The sequence below is a fragment of the Diadema antillarum genome, unplaced genomic scaffold (assembly GCF_040938485.1).
Source record: "Diadema antillarum isolate AM-2024a unplaced genomic scaffold, OU_Dant_1.0 seq00001311_RagTag, whole genome shotgun sequence".
Classification (NCBI taxonomy): Eukaryota; Metazoa; Echinodermata; class Echinoidea; order Diadematoida; family Diadematidae; genus Diadema; species Diadema antillarum.
The window spans coordinates 25,439-42,322 of NW_027272084.1; the positions used below are offsets into that span (position 1 = coordinate 25,439).

At 39.9% G+C, this 16,884-nt stretch overlaps 1 protein-coding gene across 1 annotated transcript; it reads right to left on the minus strand.

The window, feature by feature from the left end:
* Positions 1 to 3,296: 3,296 nt before the first annotated feature.
* LOC139708123 (cholinesterase 1-like) lies at positions 3,297 to 16,511 on the minus strand. Its single transcript, XM_071620100.1, has 9 exons — positions 15,956 to 16,511; positions 12,452 to 12,611; positions 11,961 to 12,038; positions 11,146 to 11,264; positions 10,457 to 10,621; positions 7,916 to 8,218; positions 6,641 to 6,978; positions 5,735 to 5,925; positions 3,297 to 4,760 (listed from the first exon to the last, which is right to left on the minus strand). The coding sequence occupies exons 1-9, from the start codon at positions 16,343 to 16,345 to the stop codon at positions 4,711 to 4,713; spliced, it is 1,794 nt and encodes a 597-aa protein (XP_071476201.1). The 5' UTR covers positions 16,346 to 16,511; the 3' UTR covers positions 3,297 to 4,710.
* Between the last annotated feature and the right edge of the window lie 373 nt (positions 16,512 to 16,884).

The window sequence follows — 16,884 nt, forward strand, 5'->3', positions numbered from 1 at the left end:
CTCTTTTACCACACAATTAGACACATAAGCGAATTGATACACATAATAGCGAAAATAACACCATGCAATTACGAACGCGGAAATGAGAGAGAGAGAGAGAGAGAGAGAGAGAGAGAGAGATAAAGAAAAAAAAACATGGTAGACGTATAGATTTTACGTGAATCGCACCCGCTATGGAGTGAAACAATGTCAGCCGCGCCGACGGAGAGGGAAGGGGAGAGAGAGAGAATGAGAGGGAGAGAGAGGGAGAGAGAGACAGACAGACAGAGATAGAGAGAGAGAGGGAGGTAGGGGAGGGGGAGTAGAGACAGGTAGAGGGGAAATGTGCTACGGATAAATTTACGCCTTGTTCAATTCTATTTCGGGTATCATTCTTGTCAATTTGTGATATCTTCGATTCTAAAACCTGCTAAAACACAGGACAAATAAGACTTTTGGGATGTTTTTAGCTCAAAACTCCACGAATATTCTTTTATTGTTATGCGACAAATGAGGCATTATTGGAAAGGTTTAAATTATTTGTTCTTTCTGCTAGAGGTCTTCCTTAAAAAAAATGCGGTCAACCTCGTCACAGTCTGTTTTGTGACTCAAATGTTGTACAAGAAAATACTGTGCTACCTCTTGCATCAATAATCAGCAAACGGTATCAATGAGGCACTTTGTGCTATACGCTTGAATGAACGAATTTTGCATCATATCAGTCAATGATTACAACTCATATAATATGTCCCAGAAAATAAGTGGTATCTCATACATCAAATTATTAGTGAGTTGTAAAGATTTAGAAACTAAAAACTGTAAGGGGGATACTGAAGTCTTGATTATTGACCAAAAGGAAAAAAAAAAACATGCATCATTTTAATGTACTAACCAACAGCAGGGGCTTATCCAGGAATTCCGTAAAGAGGGGGCGCGTTTACAAAAATTAAAGGGGGGGGGGGGGGCGCACGCACCCCTCCCCCATTTTTTCTTTTTATTTCTTTTGTTTCTACAAGAAAAAATATAAGGGGAGCGTGCGCCGGTTGCGATCCTCCCTGGATCCTCCCCTGCAACAGGGAGACAACACAACCGCTTCCACTGAAATCATTTCTATGTGCAAAGGTGAATAACTACTAGTATTACACGTTCCGCGGATACGTATTAAACTTGAAAATTAATAAAAATTGATTTTAATCTTTTTAAAATTCAATTCTTTGCCTTATGTCCAGCCTTTTGTGAGCTTATACTGACATGTATTGTTGAAGTAAAAAAAGTCTTATCCACAGCTGATAGAGTCAAGTGAAGAAGTATAATTTTCTTTCAATGAAAACATCCATGAGTTTGTTTGTTTGTTTTTAACCGAATATAATGCATGCTACAAACGTATGGTGTCACGTGAATGTGAACGGCAACTAAAAAAGTGATGCACGTATATTGTGAAACGCAAAATTAATATCATGGATATTTCATAGCAATGTGAATGCCAGTGATTATTCCAACGCACTCACGTCTCCTATAATCAGTGATAATATCGGGAAGCATAGTTTTGTGGTCATGTTGCATGTCAGGCCTGGATGTTCGCCAATTTGAAAACGCTCCCAGTAAAGTTAAAATATTGGAATTAGCACATAAACATATGAAATATACTGTGACTTGGTTTATATTCAACTTCTGGAACTTTAAGGAGCATTACCCCCCCCCCCCCCCCCACCACCACCACCACACAAATACGCACACAATGACGCGTTAATCCAGAATTCGAAACAATCTGAAACTTTGCATTAGCTAAACTACATGTACATGTAAATTCAATTCTATATTAATGTTCATTACACACACACACGCACTCACAAACACATTCACTTTCTCTCTCTCTTTCTCTCCCTCTCACACACACAATCGTTTACATAAACTTCCACTATAGTGGACTAGCGCTAAGGATTTCTTCGTCACACACATGCCGTATTTAACAAATGGACCAAATGGGCATTCTTTGAGAGTCTTTATTTCACGCAATTCAAATGAAACAACACCATTTTTATAATCAAAGATAACAAAACTTGTGTGTAGACTGTGACCACTGTCAACAATAATATCCTCCGTACCAGCATTATTAGCCGGGTTCACACGTACAAATTAGCGGGATGACGATCGCGATGCTCATCCCGAGTTTTTTGGCTAGCGTCCACACGTACCAAATTAGCGGGATGGCGATCGCGATCGGTATCCCGCTAATTTGGCGAGCGTCCACACGTACCAAATTATCCCGCTAATTGCCGATAGAGACAACAACAAAGCCTGCAAACTGGGTCACACAGCGCCCTTCTCTATCACTGCTTGCGCGCACTTACCTTTGTCCATTGTCTATCACTGCTTGCGCGCACTTACCTTTGTCTATTGTCTTTTACGCGTCAGTGGTGTGGTTCGCGCGCTGTTGTTGTTGTGCTCCAAAGAGGTGAAGGACCTCTTCGCAGAGGCCTCGCTGTTGTGATGTGCGCATTGCATGATGGGATGTAAAAACTCGAGATTGTAATCCCGACCGTTCACACGTACCAGCGCGCGGCCAATTCTCGCTATCGCCAATGACGTAAAAAGTACCCGGATGTGGCTTTTTCGTCAAGATTTAGTGCACTTGGTAGCAAGGGCACTTCCGGCGCGGGTCATAATTTGCACAACGCTAGCGTGCGCGTACGTGGACCTTACCTATAGCGCAGCGCCGACCACGGATACTAATACAGTAGGCCGCTGTATACCGCCCGAGCCAGCGAGTGGCCAGGCCTGTCGATACCGTACTCGTACACTGTAGTCCCCGCCGCCGGCGGCCGGCCTTGCATTAATAGCATGCACCACTGCACGCAGCGCATAAGCTAACACATACCGGTACGGCGTACATCACAAATCAGTCATCTCTGCATACGCTGAAAATATGCTGGAAAATATTAACCCGCCTGGATATACAGTTTATCGTCATGGAATGCCCATCTTTTTTTTTTCTTTTATTTGTTCTCTGTCGAAATGTCGCGAACACAATCGGGAACGAACAGTGATCTCGAACTTATCCTGTCTCCGAAGCAATTTCTTCCAAGTAAGTACGTACAATGTATGTAAGCACTGGGCCTACTACCTAGTGCTACTATACTACCACTACTAGTAGGTCGCGCGTGCACGTACTGCGCTGTGGAGTCACCCGCAAACTTCACCCACGCGGCCACGTCACGTCTCGCATGCCAGTAAGGGTCCTATTTCTGCAGATTTTTTTCATTTATTTCGTGCGAACAACACATGGCAGCTTCGCAGCAACAACCAATAGTCGTATTAACAGCAATTTCTTAAGAATGGAGGAATTTCAAATCATATTAAAGCTGTAATTCAAGTCGAGAAAACCGGAAGTACACGTAGAATACAGTCGGTTGTGTGTGTAAACAGCATTAGTCACGTATCACGCGCGTACGAACGGAAGTGACTTTGCTACCGGACTATCCCATAATGCACCGTGAATGACGCTTAAATCAACATCTTGGTACTTTTTACGTCATTGGCGATAGCGAGAATTATCCCGCTAATTGACGAATCAGCGCAAGATTTCTTGGGATTAGCATCGCGATGCTTATCCCGCTAATTTTCGGGTTTTTTCTGTCCACACGTGCAAAAAACTCGGGATGACGATCGCGATGCAAATCTCGAGATTTGTATCCCGCTAATTGGTGTACGTGTGAACCCGGCTATTATCACCCCGTTTTAATCTCTGCTATAAAATGTCTCTGCAATTTCTATAGGAAGCCTTACAGGACTGCCATCTGAAACACTGTTAAATGTGCATTGCAAATGCATGTTGATTTGTATCATTTCATTATATTAAATGGGTTAGTCAAATGCCGGTTAGTGATTGGCTAAACACAGTCACGTGATGGAGGCAAATTCGTTATGTTCGCCCATGGGCGAACATTCTTTGTAATGTTCTCTCATGGGAAAACATTTTCACGTAACAAATGGGACAGAAGGCCTAGGACCGCACGCGCACAGTGAATTTGGCTCTGCGCGATCACGCGAAGGATCGCGTGCATTGTGCTGGTGGTTGACGTTGACGTTGACCTCTTTGACTAACCCATATAATATAACAGATGATGACTTTTGTTGTCGGGAACATGTACCAAACGTTCTACACTCAGGGTTTGAAATACTATTTCGGGAGACTGTAAGTCCCTCAATAGCATTTCAAACCCTTCGGATGGAACATTCGGTATGTTTCCTCCCCCGCCAGTCATCATCTATATTAGATACCCTGACCATCACTTAGGCCTGTTGCAAAGAGCATCTACATAATTATTTGCATTCCATGCAAGTTAATGTTTGGTCGAGGAAAGGTGCATTTTATTTTTCTATAGTGAATCATATCAGTGCTGCAACAATGATTGACAGATGATGTCACTGACGGAATCTTGGTCTTGAAGGTGAATTTTGTTGTTGCTTTAATATATCCAACAACACTGAAGAAAAACTGTACAAAATTTAATAAAATACTTGTATATGGCAAGTATCTAGATATTCATGTGGCGACGTAAGTGGTGTTGAGGATCATTTGCATCATATACAAGTAGTTCTTTTGAAGCAGCGAAAAAACCTAAATTATGCCAGGAAGTGTTCATTGGTTTAAACATCTTTCAAGAGACGGTCAAAAGCTGTAATCATTTTGTCGGAAATTCCAAGGTTCCAGATGCCATCCTACAGAGATTACGGACTCTTTGTCTCCTCCAACAGGGTCTTCATACGAATCATCTCGGCTGTGATAGAAGACATAGAAAGGAGAGAGATAATAAAGCTTTAACATATGCAACATTCAACTCTACTTTCGACTTGACTATATTGCACCTGGTAAATTCGGACATATTCGTGTAGAAAAGTGCAGAAACTTAGTTCTAATCGAAAATACACTGGGAAAGTCGGAAATTTCCAGCATAAGTTTTTATGACAATGATGATTCCTTTGCAACCTTAAAAAAGCACGAAAATCATATTGAATCTTCATGAGATGACACTATCACTGCGTCGCAAGTCTTCAATAGATCTAAAAAAGAAAATAATGTTTACTAGATTTCTTCTTCAAATCATTTGTTGTTTTTTTAATGATTTTCCTTCGCACCGTGCTGATTTTTTTTTTTCATTATAGAATGTATAAGATAAGTTGTTACTTCTTCGTTGTGATTTAACTGTCAAAATGGGTTTATGGATTCAGAATAAAATTTGGGTTGGTTTGGTTTAATTTATTTCTGCATTTTCTTTCTTCAAATACAATAACAAATGAAAACAAAGTGATACAGAGAATGCAAAAAAAGGGAGAGTATAACATACATGTCCAATCAATATAAGAAATGTCAATTTCATAACAACATCAGTCTGAAATAATACGTATATGAATCAAAGCAACATGCTAAGGAATACTGTATTGAACAAAGGAGAAATCAATACAGGGGACCGTCATCATAAGCAGAGCTTAACGTGGATGAGGCCCTGTCTTATATATACGAATGTACACATGTACATTACAACACCAATGAACCTACACATAAAACTCTTAACCTGAACGTTATATACCAAACACATTTTGCTGGAAAAAAAAAACGGAAAAGAAAAAACAGTGACTGGGTGCTTTAAAGAAAGAGGAAAACACACATACACACACACAAAAAAAAAAGAACACGCAGCGCCATTGATTGCATGGTGAACAGAAATACAAAATAATTCAGTCACTCTTATACCTGAATCTGCATGCAGCTTCGACAGAATGTTTTGATGAAAATAACAAATTTCTGCTCTAGGATGCCCCAAACCATTGCTAAAGGTAAGCGAGATGTTCTTGTACACCGGCTGGTCCTTTGAAAATCTCAGCCAAGGTGGATACGTCGAATCTATCTCTGATTCATTCTCGTTTGACGAAAGATTGGGATTCCTGTGGGGTACGAACATGGAGATAAAAGCATTTTTCATTGCAGTCCTTCGGAATCTATTATTGAGGGAAAAAAAAGGGCGAGCTGACATTTCGATTCGGGAAGAGGAGAAGAAAAGAAAATTGTATTGTAGGAATTAGAACAAGAATTTGAAGAAAGAGAGAATTGAAAGGAGAAATCGATTGATTTCTTGAATGTAGGGCAAAATGCTCATGGACTCTTAAATGATAATGAAATACGTATATCATGTATATATAAATGCATCAGGGCCGGCGGAACCGGGGGTGAGGTGGGGCTCGCCCCACCCCCCCCCCCCCCACTTTTTTGCACCCGTGCATGGGAATACATAAGGTGTCACGACTTTGGGCCCCCACTTTTTTTTTAACCTCTGCAGTGGCACACACACACATACACACACACACACAAAAAAAAAAAAACACAATAGAAAATAGAATAGAACCTTTGAGGGCGGTAAGGCCTATGTTATTGCACTGAAGACCTTTATTTCATTTTGTTTTTTGTCAGCTGAAGAAACCAGGAAGTGGCAACCGATGTTGCGCTGAAGGCCTTTTTTTTTTTCTTGTTAGCTCATGGAAATCCGGAAGTGGGCCCCACTTTTGAAAACGTTGCGCCGGCCATGCATATAATATATTACGAGGATTAAGTAAAGTACGTTTACAGGGATAGAAGAGCATTATAATTAGCTGAACAGCATACCCGGTCTTTGCGAAGTTTGAAAAATATTTCATTATCTGAACCGACATCAACGCCTCGTCGTCAGTGAATTTGGTTCTTCCCATCTCATTGTCATCGGGCTGGTCTGCCATGAGCGGGTAGCCGAACACATAAGGTATGTCCTCTGCGTGCGTCGGCCCTAGCCACGTGACATCTTTGTCGAACATGGAGCGGGAAGGGGCGTGGCTCATGAAATACTGGTAGACAGTGTTATCTCCCGCGGATAGGTGTTCGGTCATGGTGTAGGTAGGACAAAAGAAATAGCTGTCCCCGACGTAACCTGCCACAACATCGAGGTAATTATTCTCCGGATCAGCAAGCTATGAAACAAGGAGCGAAGAAAGAAAACAGAAGAGCATAACATTAACGCGGACCACAGACATTTTCTTAAGTGTCATTCTTCCCGTGATATTTTTCTCTGCCACTTTTTTGTTGTTCTTTGTTTTGTTTTGCTTTTGTTTCAAATTGGAAATGTCTATGCATCTTCAATGCGCATCTTTGAAGAATATACAATAATTGTCTGTCGTATATTATTATATTACTACTTGCCTCATACACAGCGCTATGATGTATTTATCGAGATAAAACAAAATAATTGATAGTAAAATATTACACTCTCCTTTGTGCCCACGGGAAAACCTTAATTTTAACTCGGATTGTTTGTTATTTTAGAAACAATGTTTGCACGTTTTGAGGATGAATGAATGTGTTTAAAATTTCTTCAAAGGCCATTCTGCATTTTTAGGAAGGATTGATTCACCATCTGTAAGTCCAATTGTTGAAATGAAACTTAAGAGAGAGAGAGAGAGAGAGAGAGAGAGAGAGAAACATACGTTCTAATTCATCTCGTGTCCATGTTGTAATCATAATTAATGACACATCATTTTATTTGCAAATGTGAAGATTGGCATTCATAACACGCCATTGGCAAAGTTGATACACCGAGGCGTTTCAGCAGGTTTTAAAGGTATGTCCGTGTCTCTTTGATCACATTCCTCATTAAAGTCCATCTACGCCTGCAGATGACAGAAGTTTACGCATGTTCCTCATTGGCAAGACAGCTTCTAATTAAACCTGTTCTTCAGTAAAACGAATAAAAGAAAAGAAAAGAAAAAAAAAGTCTAACCAGTGACCCAGTAGCGGCTTGAAATAAGAAAGCCCTACACTTCTACCCATAAGTTTAGTTGAGAAAGCTTTGTATACAGTACGAACGAGTGATGAGAATGCATTGAAAGCTAATATGGCATTCGTAGTTACTTGGGCTTCGCTCGTGTACGCGAATGTCGTCATGTCCAGAACAACTTGATTGACGCCATCTTTGATGAGCGACATATGCCCATTGAGGGCGCCCTGTGCTGTAGTCCTGTCCATGACCGGCTTCTCTGAGTCCTGCTGCCCGAGAATGAACGGCGACACAAACAGGTTGCCTTCTTCGGTCAGGCACCCGATTATGATGTCGACCTGGTTGAACTCCCCATCGGCCGCCATGTCGACAGGACTTCTCGGGAGGAAATGGCCGTCCACCGTGGGACGAGGCATGAGGGCGGCTGCCGCTGGATCCTATTTGGGAACATTCAACAAACAAACAAACAAACATGTAATTGTGTGGGGTCTCTAATACATGTAGCAAAGCCTTCAGTGCAAAATTGCATCTTGAAAGTATCAACAACACACCTTCAAAGCCATACATGTCAAGTAGCCGTTGCTCTATAGGCATCCTAATACAACATAAAACATGTCTTGAAATATGGCTTGACAAGGTATTTTTTTTTTTTTTGGGGGGGGGGGGGGAGTGATAAGGTGACAGTGAAATAATAATCAGACAATGTAAGATGATGAAAAAATTAGGTTTTCCCGTCCATTTTCGCATTTTTACAATTCAATATCAAAAATTTTTCATTTAATTTCGTACCGAGAAACTCACAGAACGGAAATCCTAACTTCAATTTAGTCAGTTGTCATTGTAATTTGTTTTTCGTCAACCCTTTTCAAAGACATCGCATTCAAAATCGTCGATTGTCAATGAAATTTTTCCCCGCCGCCCATCGACTTAAGAATGTAAAAATCAAAATCGTTTTTGATCGCACAATTTTATGAGTTTTTCAAACAAATTCGTCGGATAGCATTGGTCTCTTAGTGTGAGGGTGAACTAATTCTAAGCCTGCATTACCTCACTTCCCCCCGGTATTGGGATCAGAAGACATTATTCCTAAACCGGTTGCTTGACAATGTATATACACACACAGGAGATTGAAGGATAAACGGCAGTCACAGAACATCAAAAACCGTAAAGACAATCTTTAATCATGTCGTGATAACTTTTTGACTTGAGCTCTTTTACTTCCCGATTTTATGTTATTGTATGAAAAAAAAATTATTCAAATTGATAAACGAAAAAAAACCTTTTGTCTTTTTTATATACATTAAAATGGGCTTAAACTCTACACACATGTAAAATTGTTTTCGTTTGTTTGACAGTACACAATGTATGTTTGTCTCCGTGTGTTCTATGAGAAGGGTGTGTTTGTATGTGTGTGTGTATGTATGTGTGTGCGTGCGTGTGTGTGCATGTTTGTCTGTGTTTTTGTGTGCGGGGGTATAGTATACGTGTGTGTATGTTACTCCTAAATGTGGAAAAAGTGAACGGTCGCAGGGAAAATGAAACAACCAAGAAATTACAACAGAAAAGATGTGAGACGAATTTGAAGGAAAATTTGACGAACATAATCCTGATCTCTAACAGACGAAATTGCTTTTGCTGTTATGTGTGCAGCGAGCGTGACGGACGAATTTGACTTGTAAATGACGAAAATCGGTGTGACAAATGACAAAATTGAATAGACTTTGTTTGAAAATGATCGACAAAAGACAAATTTGAAACTAGGATTGGCATATTCCAGATCTCTCGGGACGAAATTGAACCACAAATCTATTAATTTGAATGAAAAAGTTTGAAAATGAACGGGAAAACGTATATCTAAGAAAGACAAGGTTTATTGACCCGAACTTGGTAGATACGAAGGGTAATCAACGAAATGAGAAAGAGAGAGGGAGAGAGACAAGTATCCCTAGGATTATAGGTATATCTATTCATATGGAATGTCTATATATTCTGACTAAATATTGATACTTCATCGAATAATAGAATAAAGGGTAGGGTATGAGTTTTTAAAGACATCATGCTCTCTGGACCGTTACTTTAATATGAAAATATCGTAAATAGAATTGCATGTGACAAATTACACATAGCCGCTTCTGTGGGCTTTTGTGTGCGTCCTTTTATTTCCTCGGTATTTCCTTTTTCTCATCAATCCGTTCCAGCCAAATCATTCCAGCACAAATCTAAACCTTTACCTGCACCTCGAAGGGTGAGGAACTGCATTTGTAACAACATATGTATTTGACGTGTACGCGGTGTAAACTACGTCTTGAACTTTGAACTTTGAACTTTTTCCCAGTCCCTTCCGGACTCAGGAGTTTGAGAAATATAAGATACACCATATACAATATAATACAGCATAAAGGATTACAAACTGGCAGTGTAGATTACACATTTATGAGACGGGATACAATCACTAAGCCAAAGATTAAAAGTACAAACATTACACGAGTAAAACATACGAGGTGAGAGCAATTCAATCCCTAACATAAATTATCTACTTAACTTCTGTAATACAACTTAGCGTTTGTAACTAAATAATTCATGTAGATAATCTGCGTCGTTGGATGCAATGTGTATGCAGGTGTCGAAAATGCTCACAAGAATCAAAATAATTTCTCTTGACCCGATATGTGTACCTGCAAGAAAAAATCTGTGATGTCACTGGCCGGTGTCTCCTTCAAACACGTTAGTACCTCATCAGTAGTAGTCGCGCTGCAGTTCATGGCGGCCGCCAGACCGAAAGCAACCTCCTTCGCAACTTCGGCGGTCATCTCAGCCCAGGGAGCAGGTGCAGCTCCGCTCTACATGAGGGGATCGTGCAAATTGACATCGTGACGTCGAAAGGACATCATTTAGATCAAAGTTTGTAAAAAATTTTAATACGGTTTCTACCGATTTGGTTGGCAGCATAATTGTTTTGTGAATGTGGATTTTTGTTTTTGTTTTGATGCTTTTGTGAAGACCTCAATTCCCGTGATTTTGATTGATTAGACATCATAAGAAGACGTAATAAGGCAACCAATGAAAAAAAAAGAAGAAAAATCAAAATCTTAGCAGATAAAGGTGCGTTATGAATTGCATACTAGAACTAGAAAGATGAAATAACTAGGAGTCATTCAAAACTAATTCATAGACGTATATTGGCCAAGACATAACAATTGATAACCATAACAGTAAATCATTATCCACAGTGATGCTTCAGCTAAGTATCGTTTTCTCTGTGAGTCTTTACTATCTTCATTTTGTTATTGCTAACGTGCTACTCATGATAATGTCCCTCGTTCAAATTTGTCAAAAGCTTTCAAGCTTCACGCTTTCATTTTACCTGCATAATACCGCGTGAAAAGAGACCTGCGCTCATGGGGGAGAGGACGTGGTAGTTTACGCTCGCTGATCCAGCGCTCTCGCCGAAGATCGTCACCCGAGCGGGATCGCCTCCGAAGTCTCGTAGGAATTATAGAGAAAATAGAATGAACTGCAATATGTGGTGATCACGATACTATTATCAATATTTCCCTTTAATCATCATAATCATCGATACTTTTATCACAATGATGTACTGATATTGCTGAGTACTATTACTGATACTTTAAAACAATTTTCACTGTTTATGTATTTTGTTTTTTGTTTGTTTGTTTATTTGTTTGTTTGACTGATTGTTTCATTTTCCATCTGAAAAGATGGCTAGATGCCTAGCCCATATTCAGCTGCGCTATCAAGTGCTCTTTCATGGGGATCCAGTTCGATGTGAGGCGGGACCACTTTATCGGGATATGCACCCTGCTCTTTGAGATGAATTTAAGCAGGCTCTTATACCTGTATGGGTTGCGATTATAAAATGGTGATATGGATCCTAATCAAATGATTGGTTGAGAGCAATCACGTGAGCAGTCCTTTATTTTGCCTAACATGCCCAGATGGCAAAAGTTTTTACAATTGACTACGTACTAATGACCGACACTAACTACCACTGAATATCTTACTCTTTCTTTTCAGACTGACTTCTCACTGCTCCATAATTTCCTTTGAAGTTATGTTTTGAAAATCAACAGAGAAATATGCATTAATGAGTGAACAACACCAACAACACCACGATTATTCACGTTGACTAGTCAGAGCAAGGCAACAGCGGGCCCATACCTGCAATGTTGTCACGAACCCATATCAATGCCTGTCGCTGGTCTAGCAATCCAAGATTGCCAGGAATCTTGTCGTCACCTTTGATTTAAATAGGAAAAAATATATCAAAGAAATAAGAAAGTAAAGCATTGATGTTGCTACAAATAACTGCAGAGATTCTCTAATTGATTTTTTAATCAATAACATAAGCCATATACACATGACAAGCAGTCTCACATAATACCCACTTTTTTAAAATTGCCTTTTAATTTTATTTGTTTCTAATACTCTAAACGTTAAATACTGCAAAAGATATACAAGTGATATTTGTGAACAAGTCTGTTGTAGATACATAGAACAACAGATCAAAAATTTGCATAGATACATTCAAGATACAGTCCTCCAAAACACAAACCTTGGGTTCCATCAAGGCTATACAAAAAAAGGCAACTTTTCATTACCCTCTCTATGAATGGTTTAATTGATCATCAACTGCGGAGTGCAATCTATACCTGTGTCGAGAAAGCCAAAGACGTTCAGTCGATAGCTCAAGGTGACAACAATGACATCGTTCATAGCAGCCAGGGGTATCGGCAGCATCGTCGGTTGGGATCTCACCCCGGCTATGAAACCACCTCCGTGGATGAAGACCATCACGGCCGCCGATCTCGGCTGGGGGATTTGGAAACAGTTGGGGGAATTCAAGGACGGAACCAATCATAGACGTGTATCGCGCCACAAGTATTATACCTTAGAGATTTCTTCAGCTTTGAAAATAATTTGCAGACCATTGCCTCCAAAAAAGACAATTCATTGCAGATTTCGAATAGGGTTTGCCCAGTTTCTCGTAAACAAGCTTGAAAACGCTAAGGGGAATCGAATATTTCGCCCTAAGGACGGATTCCCCTTAGGATACCTTGTTCTCACACGGAAATTCCCCCATGCCCCAATTATATATAGATATATAAACATAATCATTGCAACCCCATGCCACTCCAACTTCATTCTCGTCAAAGAGCTTGATCATACGAGTATTGATGGGACATGCAGTTCATGTTCAAGTCCTCTAGAGGAAAAAAAAAACTGAAATGTAGCAATATTTCACACAAAGTAAGGATGTGTATGGGACCATTCTGTATAAAACGTTTCATTCAGAGACACTAGAAACTCTAGGACTCTAAAGGGATGGTACAGTATTGGTGGAGATGAGAATTGGGCTTTTAACTTTTTGTGAGATACCAAGAAAACACTTATGATTACAGTACAGAGCATAGCATTTTAAGAGGAATTCAAAGTTTATTTGATGAAAGTCTGGTTTGGAATGACTGAAACACCCAAAAACAAAGTAAAACAAAGCGATCGTAATAAAGTGTGGGTCCCACACTTTCTTAGAATCGCCCTTTTTTGGATATCTCAGCCATTGCAAGACCAATTTTCAGCAAATAAACGATGAATTCCTCATAGAATTACATTCTCTTTCATATTTCATAAGAGGTTTCTCATTATCTCACCAAAAAATGTTAGAAACCTGAAATTAGATCTCAACCAAAACTATACAATCCCTTTAATGAATTTATGTTGCTTGTGCAGGCAGGGACCGATAACGCATTCTAGAACTACGATCAGTTCAGCTCCAAGTTGATGGATAATCATCAATCATTTTCTGTAAGCTCCCATTCAACATAATGGAGAACCTTGAAAAAGCACCGAGAGACCTAGAGACCAGATAAAAGTTAGTGACTAGATGTAGAAAGGCTCCAAAAAACCTCTGAAAGGCCCAAAACTAGTTTTGCAGGAAATTTCTCAAACGATCTCTGTGGGACCTTGAAGACCGCCGAACGCTCACTGAGAGATTGATAAGACTATTGAGATATCACTGAGAGATAATCTGACATACTCTGTGTGATCTTCGAGAGATCAATCAAGATATCTGAGAGGATACTCTAGTAATCTTTCAACGATCCCTCAATGATCTCTCAACAATGATCTGCCAGTGATCTTTTAGAAAAAAAAAATGTGGCAATTCTTGAGAGACCCCCGGAAGATAATTGAAAGAATAATGTAAAGTAAGACCCTTGAACGCTCATGAGAAATCGACGAATGACTGTTTGAACCACTGAAAGACCATTTTCGTGAGACTACATAAAGAGCAACGTTTCATTTTTTTAAATATTATGGAGACCATAAAGTTTACTGAAATACCGTGAAAGACCTCAGGTATCATGGCGTAGGTTTTTGGGAAATATAGGCATCTGGACCCAAGAATAGGTGGTCCTTTCCAAATCGTCCTAGTCAAATATGCGTAAGTATCTGCTTGTATAGGGATGGAATTAATCAAACAGACGTTCCAAATTGTTAGGTTAAAGTGCACAATGTTTCTGTTAACTTGCTGGAATGCCATTAACCCTTAAGATCGAGCTAATTTTTGCTACAACACACATTTCCCACCTACACCTGCTCGAGTATTGTCGGAACTAGTCTTCACCGCGTTAAAACAGGTTAAGAACATTCTTTAAATTGACATAAAAGAACAGACATGGCTGCAATTAATCCGTCTCGATCAATCTTCATGTTTACATTTTGGAATTTACTGAATTATGTTGTAATTTAGCTGCCGGAAAAGGAGGTAAACCTTACTCATAGACATGAACTGACAGACAAAATGGCACCTGTTTAAATTTTGTATGAGTGAAGCAACATACACATCTCACAAAATATTAAGTTGTAAGGAAGTATGGGAAATCATGAACAGGATGTGAATTAAAGGATCTGGATAAAGACAAGAAGAGGAGAGCTTGTGCACTTTTATACTCAGATATTAGTAATAACGCTGTACACAATATTCCTTACGGGAATTTTCGATTATATCCGAGCCGGGGCAGTCTTCCAACTCCATATCCCCACGTTACTGGGTCTCACGTCTCTTAATAACAAGTGTCTCATAAAAAGTAGGCTCTATCGAACCGCCATGACACCCCGTCGTTTCCTTTCTCCCCCACATGTGTTATATTTAGAGTCATGCATCTTCAGACTGCACTATTTTAGGTTATAATGACGTTCGCTTTCTGAATAACGGGTATTCTCTATTGACCAATTTGATGTCTATTTTCCACTCAAATCAGTTCTTTTTTTTTTGATAAATTGTCTGAAAATACTCTCTGCAAATGCAGAAATTATACCATTAAGCTGTCCGAAATTTCTGACGAGAATAGTCTCCTACATCTCAGATCTATATTACATATTTGTTATAATAGGTACAGAGATTAAGTATTTATAGTAATATACAGGATGAGGAAAAAAGTTTCTTATACTAAAAAACAAATCACAGTGAACGAGGATGATGACAAAGAAGTTTAAATTAGAATGCATGATTGGGAGCTCAAGGAAGCAAATCAAACCCTGCTGGAAAGAACGCAGTGTCCACATTTGTGAGAAACACAGTGTGAACACAATGTGAACGCATTGTGAACACACTTTGAAATCTCTTCACGCTGTTAAATTTTCGAGCGTTTTAACAGTGTGAACACATTGTGAATCATCAGTCCACAGTGCAATTCACAATGTGACGTAGAACACGTGAACACTCTGTGAAAACCAAACCACAGTGTGAAATCATCACCACACTGTTAAATTCGAGCGTTTACACATAGTCGACTATGTGAACACACTGTGAACACACTGTGGGACACTGTGTTCTTTCCAGCAGGGAGAGAGGAAAGCATATAGATTCCAAACAGGTGAACTTGTTAAACAAGTGGTATTGTAATGGAATGACATTGCTACATTACTGGAATATGTGAGCCTTCTAAATGTCATCATCCTTATTCAGTGTATCATGTTTTGGGTTGTCAAAGTAATGGTTTATCCGGTCATGGACCACAAATGAATCCTACTCATTTATACATGACACTGTCGATTTATGTACCGCCTGGAATGCCCCTTCAAAATATGGCTGAAATGAAAACTGAGTTTATGAAGGAGTCATATGTGTACAAAGCTGAACTTTGATTGTGTACCTTTGGCTCTGGAACAAAAACATCGACATACAGACAATCCTCCGAAATCTCCAAAGCTGACATATCGAATCCCGGGTATAGGGGCTGTGCACAGGCATTGGAGCCCCCTGTTGCGTCGAACTCCCCTTTGATCACTTTAGCGACTGGGCGTTTGAAGCGGAGTTCACCAGTCGGTGGCTCGGCGTAGGGAATGCCGGTATACGCCGCTACTCTGCTGGCGACATCGGGCAGTTGATTGGACGTGACGTCGATGAATTTACCACGATACGTAATCGTAGGAGTTTCAACAACCGATGTCTGAGCAGTGTCGATGTCGGCTAATAATGGCGAGAAGAAGTCAGCGCCTAGTAGGACAGTCAAGACGAGAGAGACACTCGGTTGTGGAGCCATGTTGAGAATATTTGCTGTGGTGTTTGCAGTCCCTCATAATATAGAATTTTTTGCGCTTGCACTGATCGAGGTCATGGTTTGTTTGGTCAGACCGTAGTCCACTTCCTGAACTGTATTCATGCGGTGTACATACCACGGACGTTGATGGCGTCTGAATTACACAAAATTCCCGATCCTGAAGGGGAATACTGAGGAGTTATCGATAACTCCTTGGGAATACCAATTGGTGGAGGGAGTGTCGCGATCAGCGGTTTGGCGCGTTGAGTGTGGGGTGCATGCATGCATGCGTGTGGGGAATGCAGACAATTAAAGGGATAGTACAGTATTGGTGGAGATGAGAATTGGGCTTTTAACTTTTTGCGAGATACCAAGAAAACACTTAATGATATGGTACAGAACATACAATTTTAAGAGGAATTCAAAGTTTATTTGATGAAAATCGGGTTTGGAATGACTGAAACGTCGAAAAAACAAAGTAAAAGTACAGAACATACAATTTTAAGAGGAATTCAAAGTTTATTTGATGAAAATCGGGTTTG

What these genes read in the sequence shown, in the direction of transcription:
- LOC139708123 (XM_071620100.1), bottom strand. Translation starts at nt 16,345, where the DNA reads ATGGCTCCACAACCGAGTGTCTCTCTCGTCTTGACTGTCCTACTAGGC. An exon ending in TTTCACGCGGTATTATGCAG is followed by an intron (nt 10,622 to 11,145) that starts GTAAAATGAAAG and finishes CCCCTCATGTAG; the next exon opens with AGCGGAGCTGCACCTGCTCC. An exon ending in TCACAGATTTTTTCTTGCAG is followed by an intron (nt 8,219 to 10,456) that starts GTACACATATCG and finishes GTTCCCAAATAG; the next exon opens with GATCCAGCGGCAGCCGCCCT.